General features: G+C 41.2%; 4 protein-coding genes across 5 annotated transcripts in view; 3 read left to right on the top strand and 1 right to left on the bottom strand.

Annotated features, from left to right (window-relative positions):
* The window catches only part of LOC108117127 (heparan-sulfate 6-O-sulfotransferase 2), an 82,325-nt gene that overhangs the window by 60,755 nt on the left and 1,825 nt on the right, over nucleotides 1-19,745 (top strand). Inside the window, 4 exon segments of the mRNA XM_041819000.1 lie at nucleotides 12,177-12,443; nucleotides 12,445-12,498; nucleotides 12,616-13,164; nucleotides 13,226-13,410. Coding sequence (XP_041674934.1) covers nucleotides 12,177-12,443; nucleotides 12,445-12,498; nucleotides 12,616-13,164; nucleotides 13,226-13,410 — 1,055 coding nt within the window.
* Nucleotides 883-1,481, bottom strand: LOC108117128. Its single transcript, XM_017229361.2, has 2 exons — nucleotides 1,379-1,481; nucleotides 883-1,328 (listed from the first exon to the last, which is right to left on the bottom strand). Exons 1-2 carry the CDS (start codon nucleotides 1,435-1,437, stop codon nucleotides 1,136-1,138), a joined length of 252 nt encoding a protein of 83 aa, XP_017084850.1. The 5' UTR covers nucleotides 1,438-1,481; the 3' UTR covers nucleotides 883-1,135.
* LOC121530243 lies at nucleotides 5,042-8,642 on the top strand. Its single transcript, XM_041819001.1, is given in 3 exon segments — nucleotides 5,042-8,161; nucleotides 8,238-8,341; nucleotides 8,343-8,642. Coding segments are annotated over 3 exon segments (297 nt in total). The 5' UTR covers nucleotides 5,042-8,079; the 3' UTR covers nucleotides 8,454-8,642.
* On the top strand, nucleotides 15,632-18,571 carry LOC108117126 (myosin-2 heavy chain, non muscle). 2 transcript variants are annotated; one of them, XM_017229359.2, is made up of 2 exons: nucleotides 15,632-17,760; nucleotides 17,851-18,571. In XM_017229359.2, exons 1-2 carry the CDS (start codon nucleotides 15,976-15,978, stop codon nucleotides 18,463-18,465), a joined length of 2,400 nt encoding a protein of 799 aa, XP_017084848.2. In that variant the 5' UTR covers nucleotides 15,632-15,975; the 3' UTR covers nucleotides 18,466-18,571. The 2 variants fall into 2 exon arrangements, with proteins under 2 accessions (XP_017084848.2, XP_017084847.2); XM_017229358.2 differs by having other exon boundaries at nucleotides 17,833-18,571.

Below are 19,745 nucleotides of genomic sequence, written 5' to 3'. Positions count from 1 at the left end.
TTTTGTCTGTTTCTTGTCCAAGCATTGGCCAAAGTAAACATAATAATAATAATAATTCCAACTGCAACTTCAAGTTTGCTCTTCAGGATGCCTTAACATGTCTGCAGAGTGCATAAAAAAATGGAAAGTGATGAAATGAGGGCAAATTGAGGAAACTCAGAGAAGAATGCTCCAAAAATTACTGTGTGAAAGCAAGAAAAGCTGTGTAATGAACTCAAATTACTTACGGTCATTTTACTTTCTTTTTATGAAGTCACAAATAATATATAATAAGAACATTACTGCGCTTTACTTATTTTTAGAATATACTTATAAAGATTTCAGTGGTTTTCATGTTGTAATACACGTTACTATAGGATAAATAAAATTTAAAAAAAAAACGAATATGCTTTTAATAATGGTAACGAATTGCTAACATTGCTATTGTTTGTTAGAACACCTTTTTTAAAATGTTTTTAGTATTTATCACTTATTACGTATATTCTTATAATTTCCAACTGCTAACTAGCTGGGAATTTCTGGAAATTCCTTTGTTCAAATTTCAGCACTCAAACTTAGTCGTAATTGGTTTGCATTGTTTACTATCATTTAAGTAATCTTCGTCTTGCTAGCTCCAATAATTCTAATATATTTTAATTTAAATTTATTTCCATTATAAAAAATTACTTTTTTTCAAGTCTTACAAATGATACGACACTCTAACATCGTATTAAGTAATTAATTTAATTTTAAACGGGTGACACATAAGTTATTTACCTTAAATAACCACTTTTAAACTACGTTGTTTAAAATTGAACTAAAAATATTGGTTAATGGAAAGGTTGCATGCACAATTTTAAAGGCTTATCTAATCAAAATTCAAACAAAATTAAGTGGTTATTGTTTTGAAGAATAAAATTTACTTTTCACAAACAAAATTTTTAAATAAGACGTTTACAATTTTACAACTCTAGCGTTAACAAGCCTAATTAAGATAATCTTTATTATTATTACTGGGTGTAAACTTTACGTAAATGTTCAGTTTTTCTTGAATGAACTGTCAAGTGTAACAAATTCACGTGACAGGGTGTAAGTAGTGTTTTTAAACGTTTTTTTTTTATTCATTAGGAAATGTTGCGTGTTTTTGTTAATCAATTTACTCCTTTATTTGAATGCCAGTTTTGCAGTAGAACCAAATGTCCGTAAAGCAAACTCCTCCCCTTGTCCTGGCAGACCAGTAGGCCGCCTGAACGTTCTCAGAAACATGATCTGGCCTGCCAGTTGGCATGAAAAACCAGAATTCATAGGTGGGATTATACGACAGCACCTTCCGTTCCAAATTTTCAGAGCTGCAAGCAAAATAATTAAATTTATTATAGGAAGTACAAGAAAGAGTTACCTTTGCTGGCTGGCTGGCAAGAGCAGGATAATTGCAATTATTATTGCTGCCGCGTTCATGTCGTAGGTGTCGGGCTGACTGATTGCGAATGTGAGTTATTTGTGTTCTCAACCAGCTATTATTTACGAGCCACTCGAGGTTATCGCTTCGCTTTGCTGTTGACTGGCGATAAGGTAGTGTGAATTCGGAGTGGCAGCTACAAAAAGAGGGGAAAAAATAGTAGAAAATAAAACCGAAAGTTGCATGCAATGCCAAGCCAAAACGAAATAGTAGAAATGAATTAGAGCTCACCTCCGGGTTGGCCAGCATGTTATGGCCAAAACTGAAGGATAAAGCCAGAAAAAAAACAGCTTAAATTTTCAGTTTAATTTTTTATTTAAGCTTATTTTTCCAGCTTGCAGGGTATTTTGCAGTCAAATAAGAGCTATATCTACTCACCTGTTTGTCAATTTGTTTTTTGGGTTTAACCTTCCTGCCAGAAAGGTAAAATTTATTAAATAAACACTAAGGATAAACACATTATGAGCCAGGGACAGCAACAAAAGGCTGATGTCTTTCCATTTTCTTAACCCGAATTGGGTAAATAAATAAACAAAAGGAAAAATGGGAGCAAGTCGAATAATGGCCAGGAAAAGACATCATCTATAGTGTATGTATTTGGCTCTGTGTGTGTTCTTGGGTGGTGTATGAATGGGCAAACAATTGAGCCAAAACCAACAAGAGACCAAACAATAACATCAAATGCAATCGTAGACAATGGCAGAGGCACGTTTTGCAAATTTTTGTGCAAGCAAATATGTGAATATTTATCTATCCGGCAGTTACGCCCACAAAAGGTATCTCTGGCCTCCCATAAAGAAAGTCAAGTGAGATATATATACTCGTATATATATATATATGAATATAGTTCTTTGTACAGTTTATTATGATTGTTTGCTGCAAAAGTTTTCCCTGTTTATTTGCAAGGTATCCATTGCTCTTATTTCGGTTTTAAAGCGGTCAGAAGATGGTTTACTTTCTGGGACAATGGCTTGTCATTCGTCATGATTTGGTGCGGCCTTGCATGCAATGGCATAATAAGCCAAGCGAACAGCTCCTCCGCCTCTGATCCGCCCTTCTCCACCCACATTTTATCCTTCTCGTGCGGCAGTCAACACTCATACGCCTCGTTGCACGGCTTGCTGCACGACTCGCTTCATTGTTGTGGCATATTGTTTCACATTTTGAATCCGCCCAACCACAGGCAACAGGCAACTTCTGCACGCAGAATAAAAGATGATCTTGGAATTTGTATTAAGTGTTAGTCAATAAAAGGGAAATTTTATTAATTGAGGTTAAGATTTTCGATTTGGAACATGAAAACTAAATGCTTGGTTCAATGTTTTATTTGCATTTCAAATTAACTCATTTTTTAGATACATTTTGTAAACGAGATGAGGAGGGCATAGTTCTTATTGAACCATTTAATAGATTTTATTGTTGGTAAATCCAAAGTAGTTAACCATCTTTTAAATGCAGTAACTCTTAGATTCTCCGAGTGCATCTACAATAGAGATTTGAGAGCATATCGCAGCTAGTGCACACATATTCAAAAACTAGCAAACGTGCCCGGCATGTGCCCGGACCGACCACTGACACGACTCCGGCGTGGAGTTCTGAGATGCCAGACGGGTATGGAATGTGTTGGGCCGGGAACTGTCGACTGCCGAAAATAGTTGCATATAAAGTGCTTTGAATTTAATTAAATTATAATTGGACACTGTGTGCAGCTGATGGCCAGACAATGTGTGTGTAGTTTAGTTTTCAGTTTCAATTACAAACAAAAACCCAATTAAGTTACATTTTGGTGTCCGGTTATGACAACCACCGGGCACAGACTCCTTGACTTGGCTAGACTTGGCAAGGAAACTCTATATATCTCTATCCCTGGCATATATGGGTAATACGTTAAGTGCTTTTCGCCTGACTCACCACTACCAAGAAAATAATAATAACAACAAGGGATAGAGAAAGAGGAAGCATGTCCCTAAGGGTCAGAAAACGCTTAGCAGATTAGCCAGGGCATTCTTTTCCTTTTTGATTAAAGTGCGAACATTTACCAACAAAACAGAGCTGGTCAGGACAATGGCCGTAAGCCAAATCAAATCAGCTGAAAACACGAAACAAAGCGGACCAGAAATGGGAATAAAATAAAAAAAGAGCATACAAACAAAAGGCAAAAAAAAGGAAAACAAAAATGCTGATGAAAAAAGGACAAATCCGATGTTTTTTTTTCTTTTTTTTTGACATTTCAATCAGCATTTTTCAAGCGACTCAACACACATAAAAGAAAACGTTAAGGAAATCGCATTATAGGAAAACATTTGACCATTTTTCATGTCCTGCCAAAACAAATGTCATACGAAAATTGAATTATGGCAAAAAGATGACAGTGCCAGATATGTGTTAGCGCAGTAAATGCTCGAACTTCGAATATCCGCATTAAATTGTGTATACCCGGCGTATGAGTAATTTCATTGGAAAATCACTTTTTTCCCCAGCAGCATGTCCGCGTCAGGAGCTGAGTGGAAAAAAAATGAAATAATATTATTAGTCAATTAAAAAAGAGGAAAAAGTGAAAACAGAATTTGATTACATGTTGCGGTCGCATGAATGTCAAAGCTATGTGCCACGTGTGGTCTTTTTTTTCAGTTTGATTCTATTTTTCCTTAAATTAATTCTTTTCACTTATCCTGATTCAATTTAATATTTAAATTCCCCTTGACAGACCACAGTCAGTTTACCTTATTTGCCAGCCTCAGACCTTGGATGTCTGGGTATTACCTATGATTCTCGGGACTTCCGCTTAAAGCTTTATGTAAATCCGGACTGGGCAACACCGGAAATACATGAAAAATGACCAAGGTCCGCGGAAATGCTTAGCATGCAACCCCGCCTTGCGAGAAAAACCAAAAAAAAAATGGTCTTTCATTTAAATTTACGCGCCAACTTGAGTACAATAAAAGCAAATGTGAAACAGTTGCCCCGTAACGAAGCGCCAGCAAAATGTAAAGTCCAAAAGTCCACTTAACAAGAAAATTGTTTCCATGAGCATTTTTTTCCTGTCTTTTTCTGCATTAAAACCATTTTCATGCCCTCGCTTATTATTAGCTTTTGGCAGTGTGTGTGTGTGTGTGGGTGGATGGGTGGTTGGGTGAAGGTAACGCCATACAAAATACTTTGCACATTTTTATGACCGTGACAGTGCTGCCGACCGAAGGAGAGCAGAACCCACGGCAACTGCTCTAGCTCCTCCTTCATACTTTGCTTTTCCCATTTCCCATTTTCCATTTCCAGCCTGCCTGGCACCTCCATTATGTCACACTCCTCACCCACACCAAGGATAGCCAAACAATTTTCCCCAGAGTTTATGAGCGTGAAAAAATGTTTACTGGTTAGAGAGCTTCAACATGTTTTTTTCTTTCTCTGTTTCGTTCCTATTTTTTTTTTTTTTCGAGAAATAAAGTCACTGTTTTATGTTGCAGGGGAAAAAAAGGTAATTAAAATGGTTTTTTTGTTGGCCAAAAACGAAGCATGTCACGGGGAGATAAAGTCCTTTATTTTAAGTTACAAAGTTTGCACTTCCTTCGGTATAACATACCATTAATGATCGGGGTTATAAACTTGTTGTGTTGGTAGAAGATATGCTTGCATGACAGGATACATCATAGAAATACCTTATATCCTAAATTTTTTTATTTATTTCCAAAATTCATAACTCAGATCGATATAAAAAAGTGTAAAAACAAAAATAAGGACATTGATTTCGTCCTTATCATTCGTTTCAAGCCATTTCACTTCATTTACTTCGTTCGAAGACGTTGTCAAAACTAAAGCCTGAGTCCAAGACTGATTTCGTTTGTGGTCTGTGTTTCAGTTTCAGTTTTGGTTTCTCGTTTTGGTTTTGGTTTTGGGTAAGGGAACGAAAATGGGTTCAGATTTTGGTGGGATTTGGGTCTTTCCTTTCGCATTAGGCATCATCAAGGTCTCCCCCATTCGAAGGCCCGTTCACCGCATCCTCATCAGTTGCGCTTCATTGTGTTTTATTCGTTGCCGCTGTTATCGCATGTTAACACTTCATGGCAAATCCCAGCCCAGGCTGGGCTAGCTGGCCTGATGTCCTTTCTCATCATCATTGGAATGACCTTTCGTTTTCGGGGCGTGTATAGAGTAATATGTAGGACTGACTGTGTTTGTGTGTGAATCCTAGAACACGCTTAGTTAGTTTTCTGCCACACACTTTGCGTGCAAAATGTCAAAATACATTTTACTCGGATTTATGGTCACTGGACGCCACCAACTCCTCTAACTCTCCCTCTCTATGCCCTTGTGGGATTTGTGCTTGTCTTTGGCTATTTTTGGGGATTTACACGCTTATCACACATATGCACACACTTACATTCACACTCACACATGCTCTGAAACGAAATGAAAATATTATGCTACATTTCATTAAAGGAGCACTCATACATACAAACACAGACATCCCTATATCCTTGAATGCTTTACAGCCACTTAAAATAGATTAGCTTTCAACGTTTTCGGGCTCTTAGGCAAAACAAAACTGACTGAAAAAAGGCAAAACGAATGAAGGGAAATAATAAATGGCTCAACCATAATTCAAGTCCCTTTCTTGTGGGATCCCTGCCGGAGCAGATGTAATAGAAAAGCCATTGAAAACATAAGCAACTGTCAATGATTTAATGTTTGAAATCAGAAATAGTTATACGTGACAGGTCTTAGAGGTTTGGCCAAGTTCGAAGACCCCAACTAAAACATTGATAAATGAGAAGGCAAACATTTGAAAGCCAAACAACTTCTCAATGATGGCCGACAAAAAGATCCAGCAATAGTGGTCACAGTCGAAGGACGAAGACATCAAGAAGGTGGAAAAGTATAAAAACCATGATAACAGCGAGTACTTTCGTTTCGAAGAGAATCAATTTATTTCCCCTTTTTTTCGAGCCGGAAAATCTTTAAGTCCCTGCGATTATGGGCCCCCAAGCTACTGAAAAGGGATCTGTTCTTCACTTTGATAGCCAATCCAAACCCATCCATATTTCATTTCATTCGCCATGGCTTCTTCAGAGTTATAGCAGCGTTTTTGGCCCATTCGAGAGAGAGAGAGCCGTCATCTACTCTCAGACTTACATCTCTGCCACGAAAAGGCCAAACTAAAAATGCTCTTTCGCTCCATGTGGCCCCATCATCGCAATCTGTGTCCTGCTGTTGCCGCAGCATCCAAAGCTATTATTGTTCCTCCAGCTTGCTGTTGCTGGCGGGCCACAGGGAAAAAAAGGGCAAAAATATTAGCTGCCTCTCAATCGTTCAGCTGAAGAAAAACCCTTGAAAAAAAAAAAAAAAAAACCAAGAAAAGGGGTCAGTGGTGGTGGGTCTAAAAAAGGAAAATATAAAATGGTTTATTTATGCAAATTGTCAATGGTTTTTGCTCTTCAAAAAGATAGACGAGCCGTGAGGCCCAACTGCTTTTAACCGAATTGCCTGCCAACTGAGTGCCGTAGCGGTTGACAGACCATTTTCATGGCAAAAAAAAAAAAAGATTCCCAGGCTGGGCAATGGCTAAGCCTTTAATTGAAATGTATTCCAATGAGCTAAAGTTACTGGGGCCATTGTCCACCAAATGAAACCAAAACCCGGACCTAACCAAAGCAAACATGTGCCCTCGGGAAGCAAATTGGCGAGAGCAAATGAGCAGCGCACAAAAGCTGGCCATAAAATATTTACATTGCCTGCTAATAGCGTGACTTGGCCTAAACCCAAACATACTCAGGTTTAGGGGTTTTGGCATGCCATAACTCCATAAAACTTCAGGCGATACGTTGGCCGCGCAATCTACACAATTTTCATTGTAAATTTCAATCGCCACCGCAATTTCAGCTGCATATTTGTTTAAATGATAATCAAATGCAGAACCCAACCCTCATTTATCACCTATATGCGTGTGGGTAATATTTTTATACCTTTTTCCCGTTTTACCAACTCCACCCAATTTAGATGTATAGGTCCAAGTTTATCTACACATCCCACAGCACATTGGGCATTGGTTTTTGTTGTTTTTGTTTACCTCTGCCTCGGTCCGAATGACAGTTTGAATAGTCCTTTTTGGCAGCACACTTTCTATATCTATGTCTGCGGATATGTGCATGTCCGAGTGCCTGTTGACCATTGGAATGGCCAGACATCGTCAAAGCCGGATGCCCTCAGCATTTATAGCTAACCATTGACAGTTTAAACCATTAAATGCAGCAGAATGTGGTTTTTGAGCGTACTTAGATGCAAATAATTGCCGACAGATGGCGTCTGTCTTTGGTTTTGTTTTTTTAAAATAACCAATTAATTATTTACTGGTATTATTTGGTTATATGTGGGAGTTGTCAATTTTTGTGTAGGCGGAAGTGGTTAGTTTCTCTTATTTTTTTTTTTTTTTTTAAATTTATGGTTAAGAGAATCATTTTGGTATGTCAACCATTTCTTTGGAATGCCAGAAAGTATGCTATGTTATATATAATTCTTTCTATTTCTGTATCTAACTTAAGCCGTTGCTAATTGTTTCCCGTCAAACGATTCGTTTTGCCTAATGACTCTCCGCACTTGGTCTTAGTTTAGTTTTAGAACTGCAGCTGGCTTCTCACACTTCGTCCATGTTGAATCGCCAAATACCTTTTGGGCTCTTGCAGCTATTTCTGCTGATGGGTGGTTTCTCTGCTTCCCCCCTAAGTGAACGTAGGTGAGCGTAAAAAAATGACGTTGAAAACAAGTTTGGAAACTGCGTGTTTCTCTTCCATTTCCAATCCTTCAGCCTGTGGGGAAAATGAGGAACGCGCCTGTTTGCCGTGTACAGAACCTAAATGCTCACATCCCTTTATCAAGGAACCGAATTGCATTTTCTTCAGGAAGTGCCAATTTAGGATGTGGCTGCAAGTTTGGATACATCCGTCACGATCTCAACAATCGATGTATTCCAGCCGTTGAATGCAAAATTCCAAAGCATCAGTTAAAGGTTCCTATTTGGTAAATTATTATTGTTATTGTTTTGGGATAAGACAATTGAAAGTGAGGTTAGATAATAGAGGAAAAACCAAACATTATATAGTTTAATTAGGTGAATTAAATTTAAGTACATTTTATGGATCATTAAATGGAAAGTCTATATATGGGCATTAAGGAAAAGTCTACATATTTTCAAAAATATGAATATTTTAAGATTTTGAAGAAAGTCAGAAATCATACATCCATTTTCACCTTTTAAATTGGGTAATATTTAACTCTTAATAAATGAAAAAAAATATTAAAATATACTTACTTGAAGATTGCTACAAAAAAGAGTAACTAAATTGTACAACTTCAAATATTTTGTAGTTTTTATTAGATTAAAATCAACAGAAAACGTGTTTGGACTTTATACGAAGTAAAATAAATGGTAAAGTCCTTGGAGTTTATAGCTGATGTCCTTTCCTCTCTTGACTACTATTCTGTTTGTCAATTTACATGCTCCGAGATTTTTACAGCCTTGTATTTTACTTGCTTGGCTTCTATATTGCTGTTTCATCCACTCGGTTTTTAGCTCTCTCTTTTTCTTTTTATGACAAACAACACGAAATTGTATCTTGGGAATTCTATGTTTTTAGCAGCGAAAGTTTTATTGTTGATTTTTGCGGTGCTCAAGATTTACGACTCTGTCGGTGTCCTGACCCCATTTTAAGGGAACTTTTGGTTTTTGTGAGCTGCTGCCAGTTCATAAAGCATACAATCTTAAATCTGTACTACCAGATTTCTCTTCTTCTACCACATAAATATTAATTTAGCCGCAGTTACTTTCGCTCTTTTTACGTTTTTTATTATTTTCTTTTTGCTTTTTTCCATTTTGGTTCTTGCTTTTGATATGTGACATTTGTTTGCTTACAATTTACTTTATGAATGAAAATTATTACTGAGCGTTTTTATTTTGCAGAGTGTTTTTATTGCTGGCTGTCGTTACATGTTGATGCTAAAGTTAAATGGCTTCTTTGTTGACTTTTATGAATGTAATCAGCAGCAAAGTGATTGCCAACATGTATAAATAGGGCAAAGGCATTGGGTACTTGATAAAATAAAACTGTTCCTGTTCTTATATATTATATACAACTTAATTGGAAATGTTTCGAAAACAATGTAATCACGCTCATCAACATTGTAATCACTCAACTAGGGAATTTCCCTACCATTTCTTACATCCTATCGAAAAACCTATCAAAAATGCACTTCCGATTTATTTTGTCATTATTAACTAGAATCCAAACTCAGTGAATATTTCGCCATGGCCATCAATTATTTAGCATATTTTATAAACTTCTATTGGCTAACAATTTGATTCCCCAACGGAATAGCCCAAAAAATAAAAAGCCTACACAACATTTTGCATTTCCGCTAAGCTGAATTAAATGTTAAAACTTCCGCTGCGTGTGTGTGTGTCTGTGAGGCCATCAGAATGCGCATAAATTTCTAACAAATTTAGCACAAAATGGTTATTATTATATTATTTCGGAAGAGTGGCCAGGGGTGTTCGATGCTGTGGGTTTTAGTGGGGAAAACATAAAAGCAATTAAAGCCCTTGCAAAGTGCTCACACGTTGGCAGACACAAAATTGTTATTATTATTATATTTTTTGTATGCTGTGGCGGCTGCTGTGGGCCTTTCGGGGTGAATTCCATTTAAGTTTCGTCGCCGAAGCACCGAAAATAAAATTAAATCACCCATTAGTGGTAGATTTTCGTCTCATTTTTTCCAACACCAAATTGTATTTAATGCGTATTTACGTGTTCCATATAAATTTATTATGTTTTAATTTATTGCTCGTCATTAGGCAGCCGTCTCTTTCTCCTTTGTTTGTACTAAAACATTTTAATGTGTTTGGAAAACAAGAAGGAAATGTTTTTTAAAGCTCTTGGCAAGTGCTGGTAACTGACTTAAGCCACTAAACAACTTGACAACAATATATATCAGAAACAAATAAATCGAACGAGAAGAACAGCCGCAAAGGGGATTACGGTAAGGAGTCCTTGGACAGGACTCCGGCGTTTGTACAGTAACCAGTGGGAATCCCTTTTCTTGTCCTTGTCCTTTTTTCCCTCCCTACATAATCGAAATCGTTGCGCTGTGTTGTTGGTCACAATAAATTCAAAACTTTTTCGCCCCCCAGGGCAGCACACCTCTTTTTTTTTTTTTTGCCATTTAAATGGACAACTTTTATGGCAACAAGCTTACACGCATTCATGCTTCCAACTCGGAGGACTTGAAGATACGGAGGAAAAGAGGATGGTCCATGGCAACCCATGGAGCTCTTAATTCCTTATGGCCAACAACGCGATTCCGCCCGCCTGCCAATTGTTTAATGAGCTGAGTTTTCCTCGGCATTGTGTTGTGTTTTTCCTTGCTTTTTCTTTTCCCTCCTGCGCTCTTCTCGGTTGCGTGTTTTGCTCATTTTCGGTTCGACTAAGCAGCGGAAATTGTCAGATAAGAGAATTTCACAAAAGTTGCTCATTTTAATCGAGAAAGTTTTGTGTCTAGTTTGATGATTGCCAAGAACTATGCTTCTGTGTATTCAAGCTTCTGTCAATGTGTGTGTGGGAATCTCCTGACTTGTGGACAGCTGAGGTCTTGTCTTATCTTTCATAGAGGCTGCCGGGCTGTCGAGAAAATTGACAAATAATGATAACAACAAGAAGGAGCTGCTGCTGCCGCAAAAACTTATTCTAATTATAAAGTTTTAAGATGCAAAATAGTTGGCTGCCTAAAATTTGTTTAATATTTCTGCAAATACATAAGTGATAACAGCTGTGACTGACAACACTATCATATCTTTTCTTCACTTTGTTTTAGCAGATGTTAGTGAAAAAGAAGAGGTATATAAAACCTTGATCTTGTCCTTAAAATAATTCAAATTTCTGATTTCTAATGTTTATAGCATTATTAGCTATAAATCTAGCTAGAAAAAAGGACCTCGATAGCCCTAAACCAATAAGAATTTTTGACTTTAAAATCCTCCCCTAAATATGATACCATCGTAATAATGTTCTCAGCCTGAAAATATGCCACAAAATGTTTACTATCCTTTAAGCCTTCCCCAAGTTGTTTGCACATTCTATCGGTGGCCATTAATATGATGGCAAGTAAATATTATATGTCTTCAAACAGCTCGCATATAATTTAATTGCTGTGAGTGCAATGAAAAGGGGATAAGCCCTTGTTCGATATTAATAAGCCTTGAGTACGTGCCATAAATAAAAGTGCACATTCCACCGAGCAAATAAAGTGCTATCGACAAAGAAACAACAACAACGAAAAGCAGGAAAACAGAAAAAGCGAACTGAGTGGGAAATTTTCACAAGCCTTCACTGTGCGTTAAATGAAGTTTCGAGCAGTTCGGAGGAGCCACCTGTGTCGAAACCAAAAATATGCATTTAATCCTGATGTGCATTTAATTAATGCAGAAAATAAACACTCCGCCACACCCACTCACACTCACACACACGCACCCTTGAACTTTTTGCCACTTTTCAGGCAATAAATTTACTTTAAGGCCTTTGGCGGTATTAAAAATTAAAGATGAAATGGCGGAAAACAGTTTTTCACTGTAATAAAAATGAACTTACTCCCTTGTATTGAAACGGGTATTAAGGGCTTTATTTAATGGGTATAGCCCGTGTCGAGATTCCTTTCGGATGTAATATTTAATATTTTGCCACCTCTTTAACCGCAGGTATGCGCCCTATCCAAACGCGCTGTGATACTGCAGTCCTCGGATATCCTCGCCTATAATGAGCTCCCGCTCCATCAGGCCAACAGCATTAATGGTAATGCGAACGGCAACGGCAACAATGTGGGCGGCATTACGGCCATGGCCTCCAAGTCCTCTGCCCCACAGAACATCATCGCCAATGCCGGGCTGAGCTATGAGGATGTGCTGAACGATGATTTCCAGTTCGATATGGATGGCCATGATGTGATGGTCTTCCTGCACATCCAGAAAGACCGGCGGCACCTCGTTTGGCCGTCATCTGGTCAGGGATCTTGACCTCAAGGTTAGTAAGCTAGATTCTAGAATGCAATAGTAATTGATATTATTCAAGCTTTATTATGATCTTGATGGAATCCTTGAAGAAGCTGTAGTAACCGATATCTTTGATATATATTTATAGCGTCCATGTGAATGCCAGCGGCAAAGGAAACGCTGCTATTGTTTCCGGCCACATCGCAATGAGAACTGGCTCTTCTCCCGCTACTCGACGGGCTGGAAGTGCGGACTGCACGCCGACTGGACCGAGCTGACCAGTTGCGTGGACGTGGAGCTGGACAAGAATGAGGGCGAGACGGCCAAGCGGCGATACTTCTACATCTCGCTGTTGCGACAGCCCATTGCCCGCTACATGTCCGAGTACCGACATGTACGGCGAGGTGCCACCTGGAAGGGATCCCGGCACTGGTGCTTGGGTAGGCAGGCCACCGCTGCAGAGCTGCCTGCCTGTTACAAGGGCAAAGATTGGCTGGACGTAGATCTGGACCAGTTCGCCGGTTGTGAATCAAATTTGGCTGCCAACCGGCAAACCCGCATGCTGGCGGACTTGGCCCTCGTCGGCTGCTACAACAAGTCCTCGATGCCCGCCCACGAGCGGGATCGCGTGATGCTGGCCAGCGCAAAGCGCAATCTGGCTGCCATGGCCTACTTTGGACTGACTGAATATCAAAAGGTAAGATTTCTATGAGGGAATTTCCCAGGATAGCAATGTTAATTATATTTTTACATTTTAGATGTCCCAGTATATATTCGAGGAGACCTTTAACCTGCGCTTCGCCATTCCCTTCGAGCAGCATAACACCACAATCTCGGCGACTGCTGTCCAGAACCTTCGACCCGACCAAAAGCGTCGCATCGAGAAGCTCAATGGCCTGGACATCGAGTTGTATGCCTTTGCCAAGACTTTGCTCTTTCAGCGGTGAGTACCATCCTTAGAATCAGGATCTATGTATTGATATTTATGACACTCATCTTAATTGGCTTATGTGCCGATAGAACATGGCTTTAGTTATGTCCATGTGCGCCCCTTGTTAGTTATAGTCTCAGCAAGTTTGTCTGGTTGGGAAAACCCGATCAAGCGTCGCGGGTCCGGTTCTGTGGATACTTCCTTGCCTCGCATAATCGGGACGTCTGGTCTAAGGTCGATGACTCAGGTCCATGTTCTTTGTATCGCTTTGTGTCCCTTGAGGGTGCGAGACCCCTTTGATCATCAGGGGCCAAGCCAGTCCACGAATCCTTTGTTGCCGCCAGTTTGTGTTGACATTGGCTGTGCTAAAGGATATTGTGTGGAAGGAAAAGGAGAATGGATCCCATGGAACCATCATTAGATCGCATTACCCTATAGCGCATTCAATGATCAAAGGTTATGCATGAACAGGCATGGGAAAATTATATTGAAGGTGTCTCAGCGAAAAGAAATTGTCATTAACATCATTTATAATACTTTTGGGTTGGATAGATCAAAGGATCAGCTAATTGTGTGGTTCTTTTTTCAGTTTTATTTAAATTTTTTGTTTGATAAACAAAAAACCATGACTCTTTGGTATAAAATCAAAATATTTTGCGAAAGTTTTGGCAAATTTAAGAACTTTAAATGAATAATAGTCGCATTTTCTCTCATTAATTTCCAAATTATTTCCCCTAATCAAGGTGTTATACGAAAAGCCAGTTGTTATTTTAGAAATAGGAAACCCCCAATAGCTTCCACATCCTCTTCTTTGATTCGAAAAGATCTACGTCTTTTCCCTGGCACAGCTGTGTGTGTGGTTGACCCACCCAGAATTTCATGGCTGCCTGCCTTAACCTAGAATTATCACCTCCCAGTTGCAAGAATCTTCTGGCCATTGTTAAGGATCAAAGGAACAACCAGCTGAGCAGTTGGCAGTTGTGACAGTCTCACTGGAGAGAAAGAGGGGACAAAAGAGAAGGAGACACACGAGCAGCTACCGCAGGATCAGCAGGATATCATGAGGGTATCCTGCCAGATTAGCGATGGCCGATTGCCCAACAAGGAAAATCTATATCCCTGGCGCATTTCCATTTTCCATGCAATTCAATTCGCCTCAATTAAATTCAACTCATCGCGCAGGCGCGACTTCACTCGTTTCCCTTGCATTTCCGACGCATTTCCCTTGCAATTATGCGGGCATCGGATTTCGTATCAATTTAACAACTTATGCTGGTTGCAAGCTGGATTGGAGCTAACGTATGAAGCAGTCCATTTAGTTATCAAGTCCTATCCCTGTACTCGTGATGGCAATCCTCGAGAGCAATCGCACTTTTAGCTGTCGAGGGGTGAAGGAGAAACCCGGACAGATGTGACTGTGTCTCCGCTCATCAGCCACGGAACATTTCCTATATCTGAACGAGTCAGGGAATGCGGAACCCTGTCGTCTTCCTACCCCCACTCCTCTCCACTCTGATCCCTCCTCGTGCTGTCTTGAACTACAATTGCAACATTTGCGCGCGCTAAAATGAAAACATTTTCTTCACATATAAGTCGAGGCCGACGTCTTGACAAATACTCAGAGATAAGACGCGACTAGGGATATAGAAATGTGGCACGAACCACCACCAGGAGTAGTAAAATATTATATATAAAAAGCAATTTAGTCGTCTCAAAAGCTAAATACCCTTTAATAATAATAGTTACAGAAAAAAAACTAATTAATATATTATTAAATGTTGAACAAATTCCATTAAATAATGAAACAAGTAATATATAATTTTATAAAATTTTAAAAAAACTCAAAGATCAAATAGTCTTTTAGAAATTTTAAATATTTTTGTAATCATATTTCTAATTTATGGAAATTCGTAAAATTTCATAAAATGAAAATAAATTCTATTATTTCTTATGAATTAAATAAATTATTAGCTTGTATAAAAATCTTACTTAACCAACTATATAGATTTCATTAACTTATACATTTAGTATATGAAAATTCGAAAATACCCAACCTGATACACAGGGTATACCATATACCGCACAAAGGTGAGACAGCAAAAGATCCGTTGGAGCGACCTTTGCTCGAGGGTTGTTTTCATTGCCTTTCCCTCGCTCTGTCCCTTTCAAACCCTCTACCCATCCCACTTCCTCTCGATCCGACAGCTGTAGACGATGTCTGCCTCAGCGATCTTGGACAGAAGGTGAGCTCAGTTAGGTTTTGACAGCGGAACGCGTAGGTACATCGCAACGGGTAGCAACGGGAAAGCGGGTTTAGTGTAGAACAGAACGGACCACGAAGTACAGACTAATTTGAAACGAACTACAGACGATTTGTTAAACAGTTTACCTTTGAAACAAAAAAAAAACAAGAAAACCAAACCAAAAGTTAAAGTTGTGTTTATGTTTGATCGTTGAGTTATTGTTATTGCAAAAGTTAAACGAGCGTTATTTATTGAGACATTGAGACCAAATCCAAAGAAATCGTAACCAAGTTAAACGAAAAATCTCCCCAAAACAAAAAACAAAACTACGAAAATGTCTTTCTCCAAGGCCAAGTTGAAGCGTTTCAATGACGTGGATGTGGCCATCTGTGGCTCGCCAGCTGCCTCAAACAGCTCCGCGGGCTCAGCGGGCAGTGCCACGCCCACCACGTCGACGGCAGCCGCTGTTCCACCCACCGTTCAGCCGGAACGTAAAGAGCAAATCGAGAAATTCTTTAAGGATGCCGTGCGCTTTGCATCCAGCTCGAAGGAGGCCAAGGAATTCGCCATTCCCAAAGAGGACAAAAAGTCAAAAGGATTGCGCTTGTTCCGCACTCCTTCGTTGCCTCAGCGCCTGCGTTTCCGTCCAGCTCCCAGTCACACGGATACGGCCAGCGGAACCGCAAGTGGAGCTTCCACTGCTGCCTCCACTCCTTTACATTCGGCTGCCACCACTCCCGTGAAGGAGGCCAAGTCCGCCAGCCGTTTGAAGGGCAAGGAGGCTCTGCAGTATGAGATCCGTCACAAGAACGAGCTGATCGAGAGTCAGTTGAGCCAGCTGGATGTGCTGCGTCGCCACGTGGAGCAGTTGAAGGAAGCCGAGGCTAAGTTGCGCGAAGAGCACGAGTTGGCCACCGCCAAGACAGACCAGCTCATCGAAGCTCTGACCAATGAGAATCTTTCGCACAAAGCTTTGAACGAGCAGATGAGTCAGGAACATGCCGATCTTCTGGAGCGTTTGGCTGGCATGGAACAGCAATTGCAGCAACAGCGCGAAGAGCATGAAAGCCAGGTGGAGAATCTGATTGCCGAGAGCGAGGCACTGCGTCTGGCCAACGAGCTGCTGCAGGCGGCCAATGAGGAGCGACGAGTGGTGGAGGAGCAGCTGCAGGCTCAACTCTCTGCCCTACAGGCGGATGTTGCCCAAGCCCGAGAACATTGCAGCTTGGAGCAGGCCAAGACCGCCGAGAATATTGAGTTGGTGGAGAATCTCCAGAAGAACAATGCCTCTCTGCTGGACGACGTGGTCCAGCTGAAGCAGCAGATCGAGCAGGATGCTCTGTCCTACGGACAGGAGGCTAAGAGCTGCCAAGCGGAGCTGGAGTGCCTGAAAGTGGAGCGCAACACCCTAAAGAACGACCTGGCCAACAAGTGCACTCTGATCCGCTCGCTGCAGGACGAACTTCTGGACAAGAACTGCGAGATCGACGCCCACTGCGACACCATCCGCCAATTGTGCCGGGAGCAGGCTCGCCACACCGAGCAGCAGCAGGCGGTGGCTAAGGTGCAGCAGCAGGTGGAAAGTGACCTGGAGGGCGCCGTTGAACGCGAGAAGAGCTACTGGCGTGCCGAGTTGGACAAGCGCCAGAAGCTGGCGGAGAACGAGCTGATCAAGATCGAATTAGAGAAGCAAGACGTGATGGTACTGCTAGAGACCACCAACGATATGCTGCGCATGCGAGATGAGAAGCTGCAGAAGTGCGAGGAGCAGTTGCGGAACGGCATCGACTACTACATTCAGATGAGCGATGCTCTGCAGCAGCAGTTGGTGCAGCTTAAGCAGGACATGGCCAAGACGATCACCGAGAAGTACAACTACCAGCTGACTTTGACCAACACCCGGGCCACAGTTAACATTCTGATGGAGCGTCTTAAGAAGTCCGATGCTGATGTGGAGCAATTCCGTGCCGAGCTGGAGTCTGTGCAGTTGGCCAAGGGGGCACTGGAGCAGAGCTATCTGGTTTTGCAGGCGGATGCAGAGCAACTGCGCCAGCAACTGAACGAAAGCCAGGAGGCACTCTCTGCGCTGAGATCCTCCTCCCAGACGCTGCAGGGCGAGGTATCGTTAAAGGAGTCCTTGCTCCACGAACTGTTGGCCGGCGAGGCGGAAACGTTGGCTAAATTCAATCAGATTGCAAACTCATTCCAGGAGCGCATCGATGGCGACGCCCAGCTGGCCCACTACCACGAGCTGCGCCGCAAGGATGAGACGCGTGAGGCCTACATGGTGGACATGAAGAAGGCCCTCGATGAGTTCGCCACCGTGCTGCAGTTCGCCCAATTGGAGCTGGACAACAAGGAGCAGATGCTGGTCAAGGTACGCGAGGAATGCGAGCAACTAAAGCTGGAGAATATTGCACTGAAGTCCAAGCAGCCGGCTTCGGCCCTGCTGGGAACACCTGGCAAGGCAAACCGATCGAATACCACCGATCTGGAGAAGATCGAGGATCTGCTATGCGATTCGGAGCTACGTTCCGACTGCGACAAGATCACTTCGTGGTTGCTCAACTCCTCAGAGAAGTGTGTCCGCCAGGACAGCACCAGCGAGATCAGCGAGCTCCTTCTCGCCGGCAAGTCTTCGCCCCGTCCCACCCCACGAACACCCAAGGCGGCGCCACACACTCCTCGCAGTCCGCGCACTCCCCACACTCCACGAACCCCGCGATCGGCGGCTAGCACGCCCAAGAAGACCGTCCTGTTCGCCGGCAAGGAGAACGTGCCCAGTCCGCCCCAGAAGCAGGTGCTCAAGGCACGCAACATTTAGGCTATTCCTTTGTACCAACTACTTTATCGTACTATTATAAATTATATAACTTAGCTAAGATCTGATTCGAAATATATTCAATACAACTCACGTTGCACACAACACAGTTAAAAGGTGTTTTTGGAAATCTCTTTCGAATGATTTATCAACAAATTCCAGTTCAATATTGTTTCTAATGCCTTGTGTGTTTATTCTGGAAATTCGATACTATAGAGGTGTGAAAAATTCATCCCCTCAAATCGTGTCTTCTTTTTTAGACATGAACATTTCAGTCTAATTTCTTTTGCAAATTCAAAGAAATTTGATCTATTGGCCTATTTACAAAGTCTTAAAGTCGTTTTTCTTAGAGAAATTTGATAAAACTAAACACTTTTTTTAGTAGAAAGGAAATGATTTGATATTGTATTATTATGTACTTAAAATTATTTACAATAAAGTTTTTCCTGCTCTCATGATAAGTATCCATTTTCAAAAGGGTTTCTTATTCTTGTACAGTTTCATCATTCAAAACAAGCAAAAAGTAATCTTTATCCTCTTGCATGGGCTTTTGATATTGGCTGTACCTTAAATAATAAGAAAATTGTTTATGCTTTTCCTGGCAACCCCGAGGAACTCGTTTTGATTTCAATGCTCAACTGTTATGGAATTTTCTCAGGCTGAACCTCCTTGGAGGAAGGGGTGAAGTGAAGGCAGCCATGCAATCCGATGGAATCTTGCGACGCTGATTACGCACACGTGTCCCTCGGCACGGTCTTAGTTCCCTGGTTACTCGATGGGAACGAACGGACTGGCCTCCTCGGCTATTTACTTCCTCGAGCGAAACGGAACAGCTGCGTCTGCGCCTGCGCTTCCTCCTCAAGGGTGGTTTAACCATCTTCTTGTATTAAGGCAACTTCTAGAAGAAAAAAAACAAAAGGGAAATACCCATGCACCACCGGCAAGAACAACAACCACTGGTAGCTGCAAGTTCGCTTCATTAATTGTGACTTAAGCCTGTTGACGGGGTTTTCCCTTCACCTTTTCTGTGTGTTTTTCCGCTCCTTTTCGTTTCCCCTTAAAAATCTCTTGCAAGCGTCCTTTTGTCTTGGGCCGCATGATGGCCGCTTATGACCTTTGACATTTTCTGCAATGCTCACAATGCCCCGGGCAAGGTAAGTGAAGACTTGCCCAAGACACGGATTTATTCATTGTGCATACGGCTATACAGCTGTACCCTTACCTTTACCTCGGGCAGCTGCATCAACAATTGAGGGTTCCTTTTTTAATACATTTATGGTGGG

The sequence above is a fragment of the Drosophila eugracilis genome, unplaced genomic scaffold (assembly GCF_018153835.1).
Source record: "Drosophila eugracilis isolate 14026-0451.02 unplaced genomic scaffold, ASM1815383v1 contig_440, whole genome shotgun sequence".
In the NCBI taxonomy this organism is placed as follows: Eukaryota; Metazoa; Arthropoda; class Insecta; order Diptera; family Drosophilidae; genus Drosophila; species Drosophila eugracilis.
This window is presented reverse-complemented; position numbering and strand designations above follow the sequence as displayed.

Bases quoted from the DNA above. Each gene is read 5' to 3' on its own strand.
- LOC108117128 (XM_017229361.2), bottom strand. From the start codon at position 1,437: ATGAACGCGGCAGCAATAATAATTGCAATTATCCTGCTCTTGCCAGCC. The intron at 1,329-1,378 runs GTAACTCTTTCT...TTTTGCTTGCAG, and splicing joins TTGCCAGCCAGCCAGCAAAG to CTCTGAAAATTTGGAACGGA.
- LOC108117126 (XM_017229358.2), top strand. From the start codon at position 15,976: ATGTCTTTCTCCAAGGCCAAGTTGAAGCGTTTCAATGACGTGGATGTG. The intron at 17,761-17,832 runs GTATCGTTAAAG...AAATTCAATCAG, and splicing joins CCCAGACGCTGCAGGGCGAG to ATTGCAAACTCATTCCAGGA.